We start from the raw sequence: 22,919 nt of genomic DNA on the forward strand, positions 1-22,919 counted from the left end.
CAAGCTGAGGCTATCTAACCTTCCCTCAAAATACAACACACCCTTTCCAGACATTATCTGAAACTCTCTGAACTTTTCCCAATGCACTTACATCCTTCTTTAAATAATCAGACCAATATCGGGGCGGCATGGTGGCTCAGGGGTTAGCACTGCTGTCTCACGGCACCAGGGACCCGAGTTCAGTTCCATCCTTGGGCGACTGTCTGCGTGGAGTTTGCACATTCTTCCCCCTGTACCTGTGTGGGTTTCCTCCGAGTGCTCTGTTTTCCTCCCACAGTCTAAAGATGTGCAGGTAAGGTGGATTGGCCATGCTAAATTTCCCCATAGTGCCCAGGAATGTGCAGGCTAGGTGGGTTAGCTATGGGAAATGCAGGGTTACAGGGATACGGTAGGGGGTGGGTCTGGGTGAGATGCTCTTCAGAGGGTCGGTGCAGACCCTATCGGCTGAATGGCCTGTACCCACAATGTAGGGATCCTATGAATATTGTACATGGTACTCCAAATGTGGTCTCAATAGTGCTCAACATTATCTCTCTACTTTTCCATTCAACCCCCTTGCGATAAATGATATAAGGGTCTGTTAACTTTCTGGATTGCTTGCTATGCCTCTGTACCAACTTCTTGCAATTCATACACGAGGACGCCTTGATCTCTCTACGTCCCATAGCTCTGCAATCCATCAAGTTGCTTTATTTTTTTAAATTTCTCATGAAAACTGACAATTTCACATCTCCCCACATCATCCTCAATATACCAAATCTTCGCCCACTCATCTAACCGATCCATTTTGTAGTGTCCTTATCTCTCCGTCAAACTTACTTTCTGACCGGTCTTCGTGTCATGAGCAAATTTGGTGACCGTACCTTTGGTCCAGTCATCCAAGTCACTTGTACAAAATGTAAAGAGTTGATTATTTAAATTATACATATAAACATCCTCCTGATTCTCCAGAAGTGACCAGTGCATGTGCATAAACAGATCCACGCTCACATCTCCCAGTTTCAGGGCACAGACCTGAACATTTTCATGCAGGCTGCCAGTATACTCACAAGCAAGGGGATGGAAGGCCGTAAGACATAGGAGCAGAGTTAGGCTGTTCAGCTCATCGAGTCTGCTCCACCATTCAGAGATCAGGACTGATCTGATAACCCTCAGCTCCACTCTGAGGAATAACTTCATTTGGGGAAGCAAGTGGTCATAGCCTTGAAACTGCTGAAGGAAGTGGAAATTTCAAAATGACACTGGATGGGTACTTGAAAGAAATACTGGGATTTAGAGAGGGAATGGAACTGACTGTATTGCTTACATAGAGTGAGCACTGACGTAGAGTCACAGACCTGAACAAACACATGAAGAGGAAGGGAACAGTGGAATACAGATCCTGTAAATGAAGACAGTTTTAGGATGGAAGGGCAAAATGTGCCAGCCCAGGCATGGAGGGCCGAAGGGCTTATTCCTGTGCTGTATTGTTCTTTGTCCTAGAGGTACACAATACAGAAACAGACCCTTTGGCCCAACTCGTCCATGCTGATCAGGTTTCCTAACTGAACCAGTCCATCTGCCTGTGTTTGGCCCATATCCCGTTAAACCTTTCCTATCTATATACTTGTCCAAATGTCTTTTAAATATTGTAATCGTACCCACCTCTGCCATCTTATTCCGTACACACACCACCCGGTGTAAAAAAAAAGTTGCCCCTCAGGTCCCTTGTAAATCTTTCCCCTCTCACCTTAAGTTTTGGACTCCCCTACCCTGGGGAAAAGATCCTGGCTATTCACCCTATCCATGCCCCTCTTGATTTATAAACATCTATCCTCTCAGCTTCTTACACTCCACGGAAAAAAGTCCCAGTCTCTCCAGCCTCTCCTTATAACTCAAACCTTCCAGTCTTGGTAACATCCTTGTAAATCTTTTTTGCACCCTTTCCAGTTTAATAACATCCTTCCTATAGCAGGGAGATCTGAATTGTACGCAGTAGTCCAAATGTGGCCTGACCAATGTCTTGCTGTAACATGACATCCCAACTCCTGTACTCAGTGCTCTGACCGACGAAGGAAGCGTGCTAAATGCCTTCTTCACCACCCTGTCTACCTGTGACACCACTTTCAAGGAAGTATGTACCTGCACCCCAGAGCCCTACCATTAACTGTGAAAGTCCTAACCTGGTTTGTCCTCCAAAATGCAACACCTCACATTTATCTAAATTAAACTCCATCTGCTATTCCTCCCCATGGGCCCAGTTGATCAAGATCCCTTAATCTTAGATAACGTTCTTCACTGTCCACTATACCACCAATTTTGGCGTCATCCACAAACTTACTAACTATACCTCCTATATTCTATCCAAATTGTTTATATAAATAACAAACAACATTGGACCCAGCACCCATCCTTGCAGTCCACCACTGGTCATAGGCCTCCTGTCCAAGATTCAACTCTCTACCACCACCATCTGTCTCTTACCGTCAAGACAATTTTGTATCCAATTAGCTAGCCCTCCCTTGAACCCTTGTGATCGCACCTTACTAACCAGTCTACCATGTGGAACCTTGTCGAAGTCTTGCTAAAGTTCATGTAAACAATGTCTACCACTCTGCCTTCATTTATCTTCTTGAGCACCTCTTCAAAAAACTCAATCAAATTTGTGAGACACGCTTTCCCATGCAAACAGCCATGCTGACTGCCTCCAATCAGCCCTTGCCTTTCCAAATGCAAATAGATCCTCTCAGAATCCTTTCCAACAACTTACCCACCACTGACATTAGGGTCATCAGTCTGTAGATCACCGGCTTTTCCTTGCAGCCTTTAATAAATAATGGCACACCATCAGCCACCCTCCAGTCTTCCGCACCTCACCCAGACATGATTTGCTAAAAGGATTCTTCCTGGGTAGTAAAGACAGAAAATATATAACATAGCTACAGTACTACAATACAAGACTGGAAATAATAAAATGTACTTCAGCAGAGAATCATAAGTAATAAATCAATTATGTACCATAATGACAAAACTTGACATCTAGAGTCAGAATCATACAGCACGGGAACAGACCCTTGGTCCAACTAGTCCAAGGTGAACATAATCCCAAACCAGACTAGTCCCACCTGCCTGCTCCTCGTCCATATCCTTCCAAACCTTCCCTATTTGTGTATTTATCCAAATGTCTTTTAAACGATGGAACTGTGCCCGCATCCACCAGTTCCTCTGCCCTGTGTTAAATTTACAGTTCCTCAAATGCAGGCTGTTTCCTGGAGAACTCACTCCTTTCATCATAAACATTAAGAATGAAAATGGATGGGCACTTGAAGAAAAGAGATTTGCAAGGAGTGAGGCATACAGAGGAATTTGGGACTTAACAGTTTACTCCACAGTGAGTCAGCATGAAATTCAGTTACCAAATGGACTCCTTCTGTCCTGTAATGACTATATTTTTGGAAATACATAAGCTAGTTATCATACAATAGTACATGGCTAGCGGTAATAACATTGTACCTTCTCAGGGAAATATAAATAATACATTTAACATGCACCATAGAGCAACACAAGACATATTTCTGTCATATGTCCAGTTACTGTCTCCCTAAATATCGGCCATATCCTGGAAAGGTCAACCCTTTAACTGAGAACCTTTGGAGGGAGGCCACCCTTTGAGCCAGATAAATAAATTTGTCAAACTTGAAAGAGAGAGAGACCTGGATCAACCTTTCCAGAGTCTGCCCCTTCGTGGACATTCACTTCCTCTCCCTTCTGTTCCTGCAAGTCCACAGTTTAACCCCAGAATGAGAATAGAGTGTTATGCTCACAGATGTTGGACAGAGGAGGAAGTTGCAGTCTGGGGGTGAAGCTCAATCTTCATTCAGAGAGAGAGGAGCAGCAGCAGCAGCTTTGCTGAGCAGCAATGGGGCAGCTTCAGGAGCTCATTGTCCAACGTCTGCATTCAGACAATGAGGGAGCTCTGATTGGTTGGAGGACCAGACGCCTTCCGGTCCTCCAGTGCCTATCATTGGTCAATCCCCAGTGGGGAGAACAATGTGGGGATACTTTGACCAATGGAAATAATACTTAGTCCTTGCACATGCGTAGGCCGGTCACCTGAGTGGTCAATAGAGCGGTGTACCCAGCGCGGGGTCTTGTGGGATGCACGGCTGCCATGAAAAGTGTTTGTAGTACGCGGAACGGGCGGAGTGACCTAAACCTGAACAACAGTACGTGTTAGAAGTCACACGACATCAGATTATAGTCCAACAGGTGTATTTGAATTCAAAAGCTTTTGGAGTGTAGCCCCTTGGTCAGGTGAAGTCAAACTTCAGACCTCCCCTTTATCAAGCTGTACATTGTCTTCAGGCCTTAGAATCAGCGTGAAATGAAAGCAGGGATGTTAGAGATTCTCAGGAGTTCTGGCATTGTTTGTGGACAAAGAAATAGAATTAACATTTCGCGTCCAACGTGAACCTCCTTGAGTAAAGGATTTGGACGCTCAGGTCACTCATTTGGGAAGGATTGCTGTGAACCCATCAGCCAACATCTTCAGGGCACAGAATTAAGGGAAAAGCAAACAGTGAGTAAATTAGGGTTACAATCAATAGGGAGAACGTAGGAGACGGGATTTATAGTTTGAGAAGGAGGAGGACAGCTAGAAATCTGGACTTCTGTCCTTTACTTTTAGGGAATAGAAGGGGAAGGGTTTACAGACAGGAAACACAAGTTAAACATTGTAAGAACATCTGAGAGAGTGTAAGATGGGAGGGACTCAAGATAATCAATTATCCAAAATAGGGAGTTGAGAATTTGTCAGTAATTTTAACATCTGTATTAAGTTTATTAAGAAGCTACAGTTTATGAGTTAAAAAGGCAGAGACGTCACGTGATCCACAATAGGTGAGAACTGTTTACTGGTCCGGAATCATTATTGTCCTGGAGGGGTCTCTAGTGGCTTAATGATAATGCCCTACCTTTTGACCCAGGAGGCTCAGGGTCAAGTCCCTTTTGCTGCAGATGTGTGATAATATCTCTGAACAGGCTGATTACAAAAATATCTCTACAACTTCAACTTTAAACTTAAAACTGGTGGTGCTTTAAAACTCAGTCATGTCCTCATCATGGTTCAAGTCTCACCTGCTCCAGAGGTATTGTTGTTTAGCATGCTTGTCGTCGTTGCTCAGACCTTTGAGGATAGGAGTTGGGACGTCATGTTGAGGTTGTACAGGACTTTGTTGAGGCTTCTTCTGGAGTACTGTGTGCAGTTCTGGTCATCCTGTTATAGGAAGGATATTATTAAACTGGAGAGGGTTCAGAAATGATCTACCAGGATATTGTCCAGTATGGGGAGGTTTTGAGTTATAAAAATAGGCTGGGACATTTTTCACTGGATCATAGGAGGTTCAGGGATGACCTTATAGAGGTTTATAAAATTGTGAGGGCATAGATAAGGTGAATAGCGAAGGTGAGGGAGTTCAAAACTGATAGGAGAAAGATTTACACAGAGTCGTTCGTGTGTGGATTCAACTGCCAGAGGCAGTGGTGGATGTCGGGACAGTTACAATGTTTAAAAGACATTTGGGTAAGTACATGAGTAGGAAAGGTTTGGAGGGATGTGGGCCAGGACCAGGCAGTTGGGATAAGTTTATTTTGGGACCATGGTTGGTGTGGACTGGTTGAACTGAAAGGTCTGCTGCTGTGCTATATGACTCTGTGAATCTATGCAAAGAGTTCCTGCAGGCATTTAAAAAGGAAATGAATAGGTAAAGTTAACACTGTTCCTCCAAAGAGGGAGTCTGGGCAATTAATTATGGAAAATGAAAGAAATGGCAGATGAACTAAACAGATATTTTGCATGTGTCTTCAGTATTTGGGATATCTATATCACCCCAGAATGAACTGAGAATCAGGAGGTGAAACGGAGCAAGGAACATAAAATAATTACATTCACTCAGGAAAGAGTAAGCAAACAACTTTTACTTAAAAAATACTGGTAAATTGTCAAGCCTTAATGGATTTTAATGTGTTTTTAATGTTTTAATGTCAGCATTCTATGGTCTGAGTGATTCCCTGCATGTTAGATGATAGAAGATATGCCACAAAGACTAGGCTGATGTCTTGAAGTTTATTAACTATTGATAATGTTATAAGACCTACTATGTTTTACAAAGTCTGAGTTTTATATTTATGGATTTTACAGCTACATTACATGACTGTAACAGAAGACATGGGTGACTGACTGAATCTGAAATATGGTCTAAAAGATTTTCCATCATTTTATGACTGTCAGCAATAAGATCACGTTGACAGGAAATCGAAGGAACTGTGAGAAGTCAACAGATTCTATCTTCTGAATTTGTACCCTTGAAATATAATGGTGTTGTTCCTTCTTTCCCACCACAAAGACCACAGAATCACTGCAAAGCCACATTGTCTTGCCCGAGCTGTCATACGAAATGTCAATCTAAATGGAATAGACTTGGCATCCTGTAAATATAGACTCACACCGCTCCCATTGTGACAAGATTTGGAGTCTTCAAAATATTGAAGTACATTGATGTATTTGCCGGGCGACAAACTATTTGAGAGATTGAAACATACGCTGGTGATCTTCCTGCTACACGTAGTGGGTCTTTGCAGAGATGCTCTTGAGGAGGAAAGAAACTCAGACACCTTTGTAATTCATCTTTGTCTTGTGGAGTAGGCATCTTCGGTACATTTTTTTTGAGTCAGATCAGATCTAAAACCAAGTAGATTAATTGCAGAAACAGATCTGGCTCTTTTTACAGTTGAGCACAAGACTGTGTTCCCTTGCTGCTGCCGTGAGCTGGAGGAGGTTCATATCATTCTCGTGTTTGGCTCTTCCAAGGATCATCCACGATACTGAGACAACCTGGTAGACTCTCGAAGACACAATCCACATGTTGTTGGATTTCGTCCTGGCTGACGGTTGATGCAAATGGTATCTTTTGGAGACAATGCCAATGGGAAGGCGATCAGAAACTTGTCAGTTCCTTCAGTTCTGGGAAAAGACCAATCTTGGCAACAAAACGCTCGGTGTCTGTGAACTTAGGATCAAGTCATTCCGGTGAAGGGATTTTGTGTGGGCACCTCTCGTGTACCGTATTCAGTCGCCTCAGTCCTAACATGCTCACACAGTGCCGTCTTTCTTCAAAGCACGAGTGACCGGGCTGCACCAATCAGCGAGACATTTGAGTTTGCGGACGATGTTGCCGTGTACTGTGGAATCCAGTTCCAGTGGGAGCCTATCCTGAGCATGAGGGCCACATTTACGAGGAGTGTCAACACCAGGAAGGGCATCATCCTTCAGTCTTTGAGGCTGCTATCAAACCTGTCTGGGTCAAGGTTAGTCAGCTCATGAGTAGACTTGCTGCTATACTTTGGGATTTTGATATTTTGGGTTTGCCACCTCATGGATCATAATAATATGTAGATCTCTGGTATATGGAGGGTGAAGTCAGGGTTGGGGTGCTGTTGTGGTTTATTGGTATTGTTCCCTCCTCTGGGCCAGCAGGCCCAGGTTCAAGTCCACTCCATCTCTGAAAGGATTGATACATGATACAGGGGGAAAAAAAATCTACAAACTGGTAACCCAGTAATACTTAGTCTAGCCGTTTCAACAAGGTCGAAGGTTTCAGACCAAGAATCTGCCCTGAGATTGGAGACGGTGGCTCAGGGGTTAGCACTGCTGCTTCACGGTGCCAGGGGCCTGGGTTTGATCCCACTTGGGCTACTGTCTGTGTAGAGTTTGCATGTTCTCCCCGAGTCTGCGTGGGTTTCGTCCCACAGTTCAGAGATGTGCAGGTTAGGTGGATGGGCCGTGCTAAATTGCCCACAGTGTCCAGGGACGTGCAGGTTAGGTGGGTCAGCCATAGGAAACACAAGGTTACAGGGATAGCTTAGGGGGTTCTGGGTGGGATGCTCTTTGGAGGGTCAGTGTGGACTTGATGGGCCAAATGGTCTCTTTCCACACTGTAGGGATTCTATGGATAGTATCAATGCACAAGACCTGTTTTAAGCAGCCCAGTTACCTATTGTATGGGGGTTGCACCACAATGTGCCAGCTTCCTGACTATTTCACAAACATGATGTGTCAATTCTGGAATATAATGCATGTTGGCCATTCCTTTTGGGTACATTACATGGATGGAGGGAAAGGATTCAGCTTTTCTGACAGCACCCATGTGGTTTTCAGAATGACCGCCATCAATTTTGCTTTCAAAATGTCTCCGTATATAAAGAAAGATCTGCATTTACGTAGCACCTTTCACAACCTCAGGTCACCCAAAGTGCTTTTCAGCCAGTAAATTACTTCTCGAGGCCTAGTCTCTGTCAGGACTTTTATTTATTCACTCGTGGGACATGGGCATCACTGGCTGGGCTCAGCATTTATTGAATGGCAGGGGTCAAGCTATGAAGAGAGATTACACAAGTTAGGCCTGTTTTCTCGTGGAATTTAGAAGGCTAAGGGGTGATCTGATTGGAGTCTTCAAGGTATCAACAGGAAAAGACAGGCTGGATAAAGATCAACTATTTATACAGTTGGGGATTCTAGAACTAGGGGCATTATTTGAGAGTTGGGGCCAGACTGTTCAGGAGTGACGTTAGGAAGCGCATCTACACACAAAGGGTGGTGGAGGTGTAGAACTCTCTTCCACAAATGGCAGTGGACGCTGGATCAGTTGTTGGTTTTAAATCTGAGAGAGATCATTTTTTGCTAAGCAAAAGTATTGAGGGATACGGGCCAAAGGCAGGTATATGGAGTTAGGCCACAGATCAGCCATGATCTCATTGAGTGGCGGAACAGGCTCGAGGGGCTGAATGGCCTACTCCTGTTCCCATTGCCCATCCCGAGTTGCCCTTGTGAAGGTGGCGGTGAGCTGCCTGGGTCTGTAAAGTTGTGCAGTTGAGGATAGGTCTGATTTCTTTGACATGCTTGCAAGCCACCACAATGTGGTTTCTTTGGTCAAACTTGGCAGCCTGTATGGCAGTCCCCACATATTAGCTCTTCTCACATATATATGTGTAAGCTGAGCTCTTGGCGAGAATAGATGTATTGAGGTTTAGTCACACTAGCTATTTATACAGTTTATAACACCTCAGGCTTGCACATAGTCTGGGTTCTACACTTACTGATGGTATGGCGAAAATACATGTCTGCACCACTACAAACGGCTGCGCTGAGTCCATTGCACTGAAAGTACTGGACGTGAAGCAAAGACCTTTATACTAGAACGTGATGAGATCTTTCTAGGATTTATGCAATCACCCAACAAATTCATCCCAGTGTCTTCGAAGAGTATCTGCTAAAACAGTAGCCGCATTAGTTTTAACTTTCTAAAACTTTCTGGGCTTGGCAACGGACCCATCAGATTGTAAAGCAGTTAATGTGACTCCTCTATTCAAGCAAGTGCAGAAACAGGAAAGTAGCAATCTGTAGGCTGGCCATCTATGACAGCAAAAATGCTGTGTTCACTCCGTAAGGTATAGCGGGATATTTAGAAGAATTTAATGCAAACAGGCAGAGTCAGACGGTTTTGAGAAAGGGAAATCATATTTGACTTAGTGGAGTTGTTTTTTAAAAAAGTAAGCAACGAGGTTAGAGGGGAATTCATAGATGTACTGTACTGAAAATCCAGAAGCTGTATGACATAGTGCACATCCAAGATCACTATCCAACAGAGCTCAGAGACGTACAGCATGAAAACTGAACCTTCGGTGCAACCAGTCCATGCCAACTAAAATCCAAACTAAAGTAGTCCCACCTGCCTGCTCCTGGCCCATATCCCTCCAAACTTTTCCCATTTATGGATGTATCCAAATGTCTTTTCAACATTGCAATTGTACCCACATCCACCACTTCCTCTAGAAGTTCATTCCACACCCCAACCACTGTGCTAAAAAAAAATGCCCCTCGTATCTTTTTTTAAAATCTCTCTCCTCTCACCATAAAAGCACGTCCGCGAGTCTTGAAATCCCCCACCCTAGGGTAGAGACACCTGCCATTCACCTTATCTATTCTCATTATTTTATAAACCTCTAAGGTCACCTCCTACGCTCCAGTGAAAATAGTCCCAGCCTTTCCAGCCTCTCCTGAGAATGCAAGCTCTCCCTTCTCCAGTTTAATAACATCCTTCCTATGGCAGGGAGACCAGAACTGGACACAGTGCTCCAGAACAGGCCTCACCAACGTCCTGTACAATGTCAAGCTCATCATATACAAGTGACATAATAGTGTCAATACAGGGTTGTTAAGCTAACAGGAAACAGAGCTGGCATAAATGGATCATTTGAGAGTCGGCAAGATGTGATGAGAGAAATGCCTCAGGGATCAGCACAGGGGCTTCAGCTATTTATTATTTATATCAGCGACCTGGATGAAAAATCTGAAGGTATGGTTGCCAAATTTGCTGATGACAAAAAATACAGAGTGGAGAGTAAGTTGTGAAGAGAACATAAGATATGTATAAGGTGTATAAAGTGTTACAGATAGGTTAAACGGGCAAAATTGAGGCAGCTTGTAAACTTGGGAAAGTGTGTACCTGCTCACCTCAGCAGGAAGAATGCATGTTATTTAAACAGACAGACTGCAGAATCTGGAGGGTGACCTGGTACGTAAATCACTAAGTAGGTACATAATTGCAGCAAGTAATTAAGGCAGCAAATGGGATTGGAATAGAAAAGTAGGGATCGTAGAATCATACACTACAGGAGAGGCCCTTCGGCCCATTGAGTTTTTACTGGCAAAACTGCACTAAACCTACACTAGTCCCACCCACCCTCTCACGCTAGCCTTTGAATGTTATGACACTTCAAGTGCTCATCCAAAGTACTTTTTGAAAGTTGCGAGGTTTCCCACCTCAATTACCCGCCCAGGCAGTGCATTCCAGACCCCCACCACCCTCTGGGTGAGAACATCCTCCAATCTCCTCTAAACCTCCGGCCTTTCACCTTAAGTGTGTCACTACAGCTGTATAGGGGTGTTGACAGTGCCACATCTGAAGCATGGTGTACACTTTTGTTCCTTATTTAGGAAGGGATATAACTGCATTAGAAAAGAGTCAGAAGTCACATAACACCAGGTTATAGTCCAACAGGTTTATCTGAAATCACAAGCTTTCGGAACGCTGCTACTTCACCTGACGAAGGGGCTGCGCTCCAAAATCTTGGAATTTCAAATAAACTTGCTGGACTATAACCTGCTGTCATGTGACTTATGACTTTGTCCACCCTAATCCAACACCAGCACCTCCACATCAGGGCGTTAGAAAGAGTTTAGAGAAGGGCCACTCAACTGATACCTGGGATTAAGGGAGGTTTTTCTTTTTATTGGCTTGTGGGATCTTACGAGGAAAGGTTGGTAAGGCTGGGCCTGTATCCACTGGAGATTAGCAGATTAAGACATGATGTTATTGAGACACACAAATATTAGGTGGAACTCAACGGGGTGAAAGAACGTTTCCCTTTCTGAGACAGGTGAGAACAAGGAGACACGGGTTAACCATATTTATTACAAAGATGAGACAACTTCTTGTCCCTCAGAGGGTCGTACAACCTGAGAAGCGCAGACATTGGGTATTCTAAAGGCTGAGGTAGGCAGAGTCTCAACTAACACAAACGTCAAACATTAGCAGCAGTTGAGGAAAATGTGGAGGTGGTGACAATTAGAGCAGACACGCTCTCATTGAACAGCGGAACAGGCTCGAGGGGCCACATGGCACCCTCTTGCTGCTAGTATATTTTTATCCCCCAATTTGTAACAGGGACTTCACGAGAACCGTCTTTACCCAGGCAGTGGTGATAAAGTGGGACTCGCTTCACAGCGAGTGGTTGAGGGGAAGCTGGATACAGACATGAGGGAGAAGGAATACGCTGAGTGGGGCATATGCAGCCCGGCCCTGTGCTGGAGACTCAATGGGACAGTGCCTAATGCATTTATTTTAGAGCAACCTGTAGTGGTGAGTCAAACACTATTTACCATCCAGGACAGAATAAACATCTTTCATCAATTTTTGTCGGTCATTTCGGTGGAAACGTTGCAGACTGAAAGAGCATCAGCCCCACTGGAAGCGAAGTGGGTGAGAGAGGCCCATCCAGTAGAAAAGGGGGACCCTCCGTCCCTTCCTGCTGCACCCACTGTCAGAACAGACATGGTTCGTTCCTGGCTGAACCAGGTTCACTTGTGAAGTTGCTGGTGTCTCAGCAGGTTGGATATCTGAGTGAAGCCCTTCCCGCACTCAAGGCAATTGAACGGCCTCTCCCCGGTGTGTACTCGCTGGTGTGTGCGCAGGCTGGACGAGTGAGTGAAGCTCTTCCCGCACTCGGAGCAGGTGAACGGCCTCTCCCCGGTGTGGACCCGCTGGTGCCTCAGCAGGTTGGACGAGTCACCGAACCCCTTGCCGCACACCGAGCAGGTGAACTGTCTCTCCCCAGTGTGGACCCGCTGGTGGGTCAGCAGGTTGGACGACTGGGTGAACCCCTTCCCACACACCGAGCAGGTGAACGGCCTCTCCCCCGTGTGGACCCGCTTGTGGGTCAGCAGGGCAGACGAGTCACTGAATCCCTTCCCGCACACTGAGCAGGTGAACGGCCTCTCGCCCGTGTGAACCCGCTGGTGGGTCAGCAGGGCGGACGAATGAGTGAAGCCCTTCCCGCACACAGAGCAGATGAAGGGCCTCTCCCTGGTGTGAACTCTCTGGTGCATCTGCAGGTTGGACGACTGGCTGAAGTCCTTCCCGCACACGGAGCAGGTGAATGGCTTCTCCCCGGTGTGAATGCGCTGGTGCGTCAGCAGGGCAGACGAATCAGTAAATCCCTTCCCACAATCCCGGCACGTGTAGGGTTTCTCCCGAGTGTGAACCCGCTGATGGGTCAGCAGGGCAGATGAGTGAGCAAACCCCTTCCCGCAGACAGAGCATGTGAATGGCCTCTCCCCTGTATGAATGCGCCGATGGGTCTCGAGGGCAGACGGGGAACAAAATCCTTTCCCACAGTCCCCGCATTTCCACCTTTTCTCCATCGTGTTGATATCCTCGTCTCTCCCTGGGCTTGACAATCAGATGAAGGCTAGTTCACAGATAGGACACCTGTACAATCTCTCCAGATTGGGAATGTTGCGAGACGTCTCCAGTCTGTGCAACTGGTTAAAGCTGTCTCCACAGTCAGTTCACCGGAACACACTCTTACTCGGGGTGTGTGTGTGTGGGGCTTGACGCTTTCCCAGTTTCACCGACGTTTAAAATCTTCTGAAGCAGACAGAACGGTCAAGCACTTCTTCTCGATTCAGATGTTGATGATATTCAGGTCCCAGTGAAGCGGTCGGGCCTCGAAATGGCGTTTAGTTTGAAATTTCTGTCTTCGAATCCTCCCCATCGAATATACTGTAAAAGGAGATTACAAGTATCATCAATATTGGCACATGATAGTCATTCAGAAAATACAATTCTAGTGTAAAAGTAGAGTTTTTATCCAAGCACAATGCTATTCAGACTACAGCTGGAAGACTGTAAACGGTTTTGGGCCCCTTATTTAAGTAAAGATATAAAGACATTGCAGGCAGTCCAGAGAAGGTTCACTCGGCTGATCCTGGGTACAGAGGAACTGTCTGATCAGGAGAGGGTGAGTCGGTCGGGCCTGTACTCATTGGGATTTAGAAGAACGAGAGGCGACCTTATTGAAATATACAAGATTCTTAGGGGGGACCTGACAGGGGAGGTGTGGAGGGGTTATTACCCTATGTGTGGGAGAGTCTAGGACCCAGAGGGACATAATCTCAGAGCGAGGGGGTCGCTCATTGAAGACGGAGATGGGGAGGAATTTCTTCTCTCTCCGAGGGGGGAGTGAATCTGTGGAATTCTTTACTGCAGAGGGGGCTGTTGAGGCTGGGTCATTGAGGATATTCAAGACTGAGGTAGGGAGAGATTGTAAATCAGGAAGGGGATCAAGCTTTATGGGGAAAAGGCAGGAAAGTGGGAGTTGAGAATGATCAGATATCCATGATCTCATTGAATAGTGGAGCAGACTCTTTGGGCTGAATGACCTACTTCTACTCGTATGTCTTATAGTCTTTGTGGAATATTCTTTTTGTTTTTTGTCCCCAAAGGCTGTAAATCTCCATCCCCTACACCCTCCCTTCATTTTTACTCTGCACAATTACCTCAATAGAAAATTTTAGCCTGTGAAATTTCCGACTCGGGACCACTTGCTTTGATGTCTGTAGATTATTAAAAGCCAAGAATGTTTAAGCTCTCAGTTTTCGGAGTATTCGTGTGAACAGACTTCAAAGTTCACAGCAAAGACCTGGGGAGAATCAGTCAAGTTGAAATTAAAACTTTGACATGGAGGGGTAATTTCTCCAGGTTCGATCTAGATTTTCGTTTTGATTTGATAAGCGTAAAAGGATCACATGGTTTTCCTTTTTGTACTGTAACTGGGAATGGAAGTTGGATGCTGGTACAGAGCTGATATACCAGAGCAGTTCTGCAAACTGGGAGAAAAAAAGCTGCATTTTTTTTAAAGCTGTTTAAGACCATATTGTTTTTGGAGCAATAAGAATTTGTTGCTTTATTCCCTTATGGGATGTGAGAAACCATGGCTGAGTCCAACATTTATTGCCTGTCCCTAGTTGCCCTTGAGAAGGTGGTGATGAGCTGCCTTCTTGAACTGTTACAGTCCATGACCTACAACTTAAAGCAGGCTAAGTGATAAGATATTAACATTCTGTCCCATTGAATGTTGTCTCTCAGAGTCAGAATGTCAGTGCACCATCATTGCATCACAGTTTGTGACCTGAGGATACAGTGTAAAGGTCACATACTCCACCTTACCCTGGAATTACTTGAAGCACGAGATGTTAATGGTAATGTCATTACCCGTGATAAAATTCTTCTCTTCCCACGTTGGAGCTAATATTTTGGATCGAGTCTGCAAGGTTACTCATCCTTTGTATTATCATGAACAGCCAAAGACGTTTTATTTTATCCTGGCCTGTTCACACAAATTGTTTTGTGGCACGTAACAGCCTTGTAAGTCACTCTGATAGTTTTCTGAAAGGTGAAATATCATGGCTATTTATCTTTTAAGCATGTCCATATTATCCAATCTTATTTATGTAATTTACTCGCTAAATATTAGCCAGATATTATGGCGCAGAATTAGGCCATTCAGCCCATCAGGACTGCTCCACTATTTGATCATGGCTGATCTGTTTTTCAGCTCCATTCTCCTGCCTTCTTCCCATAGCCCTTGATCCCCTTACCAATCAAGAACCTATCTATCTCACTCTTAAATACACACAATGACTACACATTCACCACCTTCTGGCTGAAGAAATTCCTCCTCATCTCAGTTCTAAAGGGTTGTCCTTTACTCTGAGGTTTCACCCCTGGGTCCTAGTCTCTCCTACTGGTGGAAACATCTTCCCTTCGACGGCTCTATCTCGGCCTGTCAGTATCCTGAAAGTTTCAGTCAGATCCCCTCCTCATTGTTCTAAATTCCACCGAGTACAGACCCAGAGTCCTCAACTACTCCTCAAATGACAAGCCCTTCATCCCCAGGATCGCTCTTGTAAACACCTATGGATTCCCTCCAATGCCAGCGCATCCTTCCTTAGATACAGGGCCCAAAACTGCTCACAATATTCTAAATATGGTCTGACCACAGCCTTATACAGCCTCAGCTCTTGTATCTGCTCTTGTATTCTCGCCCTCTTATAATGAAGGCTAACATGGCATTTGCCTTCCTGATTGCCAACTGAACCTGCAACTGGGATTCCCAAGTCCCTTTATGCTTCAGACTTCTGAAGCCTTTTCCCCATTTAGAAAATAGTCTATGCCTCTTTTTCACCGACAGAAACGTATAACCTTACATTTTGTACATTGTCTTCAATTGTCCACTTCTTTTCTCTCTTCCAGTCCGTCCAAGTCCTTCTGCAGTCTCCCCACCTCCTTAACCCTCTGTCCCTCCAGCTATCTGTGTGTCATCTGTAAACTTAGCAACAATGCTCTCAGTTCCTTCGTCCAGATTGTTAATGTATAACGTGAATAGTTGTGGTCCCATCGCTGACCCCTGCGGACCTCCACTAGTCACTGGCTGCCATCCTGAAAAAGACACCTTTATCCCTACTTTCTGCCTCCTACCAGTCAGCCAGTCCTCTGTCCATGCCAGTACCTTGTCCCAAACACCGTGGGCTCTAATGTTATTTAGCAGCCTATTTTGCGGCACCTTATCAAAGGCTTTCTGGAAGTCCAAATAGATCATGTCCACTGGCTCTCCTTTGTCTAACTTGCTCATTACCTTGTCAAAGAAGATTTGTCAGGCATAACCTCCCCTTGACAAAGCTGACCCAGCCCTATTTTACCATGCACGTCCAAGTACTCTGCAATCTCATCCTTAATAATGCACTCTGAAATCTTACCAGTGACTGAGGATAACCAGCCTATAGCTTCCTGTCCTCTGCTTCCCTCCATTCTTAAACAAAAGGTGTTACATTAGCCACTTTTCAGTCCTCTGGGACTATCCTGACTCCAGTGATTCCTGAAATATCATCACCAATGCCTCTACGATCTCATCAATCTCCTTCAGAACACTGGATGTAGTTATAGAATTGTACAGCACGGAAACAGACCCTTCAGTCCAACCAGTCCACGCCAACCATGTTCCCAAACTGAACTGGTCCCACTTGCCTGCACCTGGCCCCTATCCCTCCAAACCTTTCCTATTTGTGAACTTGTCCAAATGTCTTTTAAACATCGTAACTGTACCCACATCTACCACTTCCTCTGGAAGTTCATTCCACATGTGAACCACCCTCTGTGTAAAAACATTATCTCTCATGTCGTTTTTAAATTTCTCTCCTCTCACCTTAGTTTTGAAGTCACCCACCCTCAGGAAAGACCCTTGTCATTCACCTTATCAATGTCCCTCATGATTTTATAAACCTCCATAAGGTCACCCCTCAACTCCTACACTCCAGTGAAAAAAGGTCCCAGCCTTTCCAGTCTATTTTTATATCTCAAACCCTCCATTCCAGACAAATTCCTGTCTTTTCTGAACCCTTTCTAGTTTAATAATATCCTTCTTACAACAGGGTGACCAGACCTGGAGCAGTACTCCAGAAGAGATCTCACCAACATTCTACACAACCTCAAAAATAACATCCCAACTCCTAAACTCAAAGGTCTAAGCAATGAAGGCAAGCGTGCTAAATGCCTTCTGAACCAACCTGACAAATTTCAAAGAATTATGTACCTGAACCCCTAGGTCTCTCTGTTCTACAGCGCTATCCAGGGTCCTGCCATTTGTTTTACCAAATTCAACACCCCACATTTATCCAAATTAAACTCCATCTGCCGCTCTTCAGCCCATTGACCCAATTGATCAAGATCTCAGATAACCTTCTTCACTGTCCACTACACCACCAATTTTGGTGTCATCTGCAAACTTACTAACCATGCCTGCTATAGTCTCATCCTAATCATTTATATAAATGACAAACAAAAGCAGACCCAGTACTGATCCCTTGTGGAACCAGGGCAGCACGGTGGCTCATTGGTTAGCATTGCTGCCTCACAGCACCAGGGACCCGGGTTCGATTCCACCCTTGGGCGACTGTCTGAGTGGGATTTGCACATTCTCCCCGTGTCTGCATGGGTGTCCTCCGGGTGCTCTGGTTTCCTCCCACAGTCCAAAGATATGCAGGTTAGGTGAATTGGCCATACTTAACTGCCCATAGTGTTCAGGGATGTGTAGGTTATTTGGGTTATCGGGGGATCGGTCTGGGTGGGACGGTCAGTGTGGACTTGTTGGGTCGAAGGGCCTGTTTCCACACTGTAGGGATTCTATTCTACTCTACCACTGGGTCATAGGCTTCTAGTGTGAAATTTTCCCTGTACAATTACCCTCTGTCTCCGATTTTGTATCCAATTGGCAAGTTCACCTGGAATCCCATATGATCTAACTTTACTAATTAGACTCCCATTTGGAACCTTGTCAAAGGCTTTACTGAAGTCCATGTAGACAAAGTCTACCATTCTGTCCTCAATCTTTTTTTGTTACTTCATTAGAAAAATTCAAATCAAGTTTGAGAGACATGATTTCCCTAACACAAAACCATTCTGACTATCCCTAATCGAACCTTGTCTCTCCAAATGCATGTAAATCACCTCCAACAACTTACCCACCATCGATGTCAGACTCGCCGGTCTACAGTTTCCAGGCTTCTCCTTAAGGCCTTTCTTTCATCATCAGCCACCCACAAATCCCCCTGTTCTTCACCCATGTTTGTACAATGATACAAATATTTCAGTTAGGCATCTCCACAATTTCGACAAGGTGGCTCAGTGGTTAGCACTGCTGCCTCACAGGGCCAGGGACCCGGGTTCGATTCCACCCTCGGGCGACTGTGTGGAGTTTGCACGTTCTCTCTGTGTCTGCGTGGTTTTCCTCTGGGTGCTCCGGTTTCCTCCCACAGTCCAAAGATGTGCAGACTAGGTGGATTGGCCAAGCTAAATTGCCCATATTGTTCAGGGATGTGTTGATTAGGTGGGTTATAGGGGGCTGGGTCTGGGTGGGATGCTCTGAGGGTCAATGTGGACTTGTTGGGCCGAAGGGCCTGTTTCCACACCGTAGGGATTCTAATTCTAATCTAATGAAACTTGCCAAAATGTCATGTGATACACTCAATCAGGTCCTGGAAATTTATCTACCTTTATGTTTTCTAAGACCTCCACACTTCCTCTTCTATAATTTGCACAGTTTTCAAAATATCAGTATTTACTTCCCCTGAGTTCTCTTGCCTCCATTTCTTCCTTAACAGTAAAAACTGACGCAAAATGCTCATTTAATAACTCTCCCATCTCCTGCGGTTCAACACAAAGATGACCTCTTTGATCTTTAAGGAGTCCTACTCACTCTTTAGTTGCTTTCTGTTGCTCTTAATGTATTTGTGGAATCTTTTGTGATTATCTTTAACCCTTATCTTTGTCTGCCAAGGCTAAACACTGAGCATGGCATGGGCAGTCAAACTGGGGGACAGTGCTCATGGTCTGAAGTTGTTGAACTCAATCTCAAATCCTGGAAACAGAAAAGAAAGAAGGACCTGAGGGGCTCTCCCTTCTGCTTGCACTGAGCTTTCCTGGAATGCTGCATCAGGCCTTGGGCAGAAATGTTAGCATGAGAGCAAGATAGTGTACTGAAATGGACAGCGACTGGAAGGTCCATTTTCAAATAATCATCCCCCACCATCTCCCACAGGATGCCACCAAACATCTTCCCCTCCCTCCACTTTCAACATTCCACAGGTGCCATTCCCTCTGCAACACCCTGCTCTGCTCCTCCATCACTCCTAACACTTCCTCACTCCCTCAAGGCACCCTCCCATACATTAACTGTAGCATGTCAGGCTTCAAGTAGTTCCAGAGTAAGATGGAGTATGTGACCTTTACATTGTATCCTCTGGTCACAGCTGTGATAGAGTGATGGTGTACTGACATACTGACTGTGAGAGATGGCATTTAACAGGACCGTATGATATGACACTCGTCCCTTGTCCTCTTCCCCCTTTCATGTCCAAGGCAGCAAAAATGCCTTGCAGGTGAAGTAACAATTTAATTGTTTCTCTTTCAATCCATGCAATCTTTCCTACATTGACGAAAACAGATGCACACCATCTGACTGCAGTGCGGAACATCTCTGCCCTGTTTGTAAAAATGACCCCAACCTTCCAGTTGCCGGCCATTTTAATACACATTCTGGCTCTTGTTTTATGCCGAGACACTTCGTAGGGGGCAGGACTCAACTCAAGTTCAAGAGCTTCAGGCCATCCACCCAATCCTTCAATTCTATTACAACCCTTCTAACACCATCCTCCATGCGCGCACACATGCATATATGTATACACACAAACACACACACTCTTGTCTTGTCTACATGGCTTTGCTCTCTGTATAACAAAGCTATTTCCATTCTGAACACCTAAATCATCGAAATCTCTTCATCTACTACCATTAACACTCCCTTTGCATCTTAGTCTGGTCAACCTTGCCATCTGTTCCACTAAGAGTCATACAGCACAGAAACAGACACTTCCATCCAATTTGTCCACATCGACCAGTCTTCCTAACCTGACCCAGTCCCATTTGCCAGCCTTTGGCCTATTTCCCTTTAAACCGTTTCTATTCATGTACCCATCGAGATACCTTTTAAATGTTGTAATTGTACCAACCTCCTCCACTTTCTCTGGCAGTTTGTTCCACATGAGCACCAACCTCTGCGAGAAAACATTGCCTCTTAGGTCTCTTTTAAATCTTTCCCCTCTCATCTTAAATCTTTACCCTCTAGTTTCAGACTCCCCTGCCCTGGGGAAAAGACCTTGGCTATTCACCCCTATCCATACCCCTCATGATTTAATAAACCTCTATAAGGTCGCCTCTCAGCCTCCGAAACTCCAGGGAAAACAACCCCAGCCTATTCAGCCACTCACTACAGCTCAAACTCTCCAACCCCAGCAACATCCTTGTAAATCTTTTCTGAACAACATCCCTCCTATAGTAGGGAGACCAGAATTGCACACAGTATTCCAAAAGTGGCCCAGCTATTTGCTCCTCCTCCACCTACCCTTGTCTTTTCCACATTATTAAACTCAACGTTTTTCTAGTCCCCTTCAGTTCAGACTCAGAATTATATTGGACTTGAAAACTGTTCATTCTCTGCAGGCATACGTGCATTTTGGAGGCAAAATATTTCATCATCAGCCACCTCCTGAAGAACCCACCTCTTTAATGATGAACATTAGGTAAGAGGCCTTCCATCTAGCCAGATAAATATATGTCAAGCTGAGGGAGTAGAGGATATCAATGTCTTTAAGGGGAAAGAGAGAGGGAGAGACCTGGACCACTCTTTTCAGAATCTACCCCCTCGCTGAATTCACTTCTTTCCCTCCAGTTACTGCAAATCAACAAAATCAACCCCAGAATGAGAAAAGAAACGGAAAAGGGTGTGGGTGAGAAAAAGAGAGTGTTGTGCTCACAGATGTTGGACAGAGGAGGAAGTTGCAGTCTAGAGCGAAGCTCAATCTTCATTCAGAGAGAGAGGAGCAGCAGCAGCAGCTTTGCTGAGCAGCAATGGGGCAGCTTCAGGAGCTCATTGTCCACCTTCCGCATTCAGACAATAGGGGATCTCTGATTGGCAGGAGGACCGGACTCCTTCCGGTCCTCCAGGGCTCCCCATTGGTCATTCTCTGCAGTCGTACCGTGGGGGAGCCAGCCAATAGGTAGCGCGCCTGCCCTTCAGCTCAGGGATTGGGGGAGGCGTGGATACTTTGCAAAAATGTCTGTATTTTCCTCCAAGTCCTGTAGTTTGAGATCAAACAAAGCACAGTGTTTAACTTTAGCTTCATACTCCCTGAAACTTCCTTCTGTGTCCAACATCTGTCAGCTAAACACCCTCCTCACTGGTAATTAGAGTAGAGAGCCAGAATTAGTGACAAGCCTGCTATGGAAAGAGCAGTGATGGAGAGATGCTGGTCATTTTGTGGAAACTGTTTGCATTTCATGAACGATTTCAAATGCAATTGATCCTGTCTTCAAATTCTATTCGTCTGTTCATCCATGTCTTCTTTCTGCTGAAATTTGTTAATTGTTACAGTTAAAAGATCTTTTTTCCCCAAAAGGTGAAAACTTGTCCTTTGATTCACGTACAAATTCGGACAGGAATGTGACCATTCAGCCCGCCTCGTCATTTAATAAGATTGTAGCTGTTTGGAACATTAGGCTGACGTGCCTTAACTGGTTCTTTAAGATCAAAATGAATGCAAAAAGACATACGCACTTCAATATAATGCAAATTTGTTAGCTTAAATTACTTGCACGTTAGAACTAAGTATTCGCTTACACTATTTTAAATGTATTTAAGTAAATTTATTAGCTTACACTACTTCAATGTAATCAAACAAGTGAATGCCACGTCCTTTTGTTACTGGGGACATGTCAGGAATGGCTGGCTCAACGAAGCTCAATCTCACTTTCCACAGCTCTGGTCGTGAACTCAGTCTGACGATAAAGTCTAACAAGCGGAAAAAGTCCCCGCAATGAATAGTATACCAGATTTGTTGTTACATGCTGAATTATCTCGAGAACTTTTCCCAAGCCTTCCTCTGTGCTTGGTGGTCATAAACAAGTCCAGGTGTTGCTGTAAAGCAGCCTGCTCCCACGCCAAGTCCAGCTTTTTGCAAAACAGCCTGTTCCTGTGTAGTTTTCCCACTCCCCCTCAATTGCTTACCGCCATGTCCAATTAACAGATGATCAAAACTTTACATTGACATGTACGTGTTCAGTAGTTGTATAATCAGCTTGCACATGTCAAAGTTTGCAACTATATAGGTAAATAAAAACAAGCAGCAAACAATTATCAATAAACACAATAACTGGGTGCCATAATAGCTCAAGGTTTGGGTGACCACCCCTTAAATATGTCCCAGCAATAATACACAGCAAAGAGTTCCCAAATTGTCTGCTGTACTAATTAATTATCATGGCTCTAAAAATAAAGTCATGGCAGTTTCTTGCTGATGTGCAAGGCAAGCTTGTAGTGTTTCAAATGTCACATATAGAGGTACCCTATGTAATTGGTTAACGATGCAGTCCAAGGCCTGCCATTCTTTTATTCTGTAGGTTTTACTTTTAATAGCATCATAGATAACATAAATTTTGGCACTATATAAGTTGGCAGGTTGTTCCTCTCTCATCATTCACATAGACAGTATGAGTACTGGTTACACACGTGGATAGGGCCAATTTCATGAATGGATGAATTATTGACGTGACTTTCTTCATGTGCGAGTATGCCTGCTAGGCTGCAACGTATGCAGTTCAAAGGTAGGGGTATGGAAGGGGCATACACGGCCTTCTGGCCATTGTTCACAA

At 44.8% G+C, this 22,919-nt stretch overlaps 1 protein-coding gene across 1 annotated transcript in view; it reads right to left on the bottom strand.

Moving 5' to 3' along the window:
• The window catches only part of LOC109922248 (zinc finger protein 850-like), a 32,630-nt gene that overhangs the window by 4,146 nt on the left and 5,565 nt on the right, over nt 1-22,919 (bottom strand). Inside the window, exons 3-4 of the mRNA XM_048619309.1 lie at nt 13,511-13,522; nt 12,261-13,007 (exon numbers count right to left, since the gene is read on the bottom strand). Of these exons, the coding sequence (XP_048475266.1) occupies nt 12,261-13,007; nt 13,511-13,522 (759 nt within the window). The remainder of the gene's footprint in view (nt 1-12,260; nt 13,008-13,510; nt 13,523-22,919) is intronic.

Source organism: Rhincodon typus, chromosome 42 (assembly GCF_021869965.1).
Source record: "Rhincodon typus isolate 14 chromosome 42, sRhiTyp1.1, whole genome shotgun sequence".
Classification (NCBI taxonomy): domain Eukaryota; kingdom Metazoa; phylum Chordata; class Chondrichthyes; order Orectolobiformes; family Rhincodontidae; genus Rhincodon; species Rhincodon typus.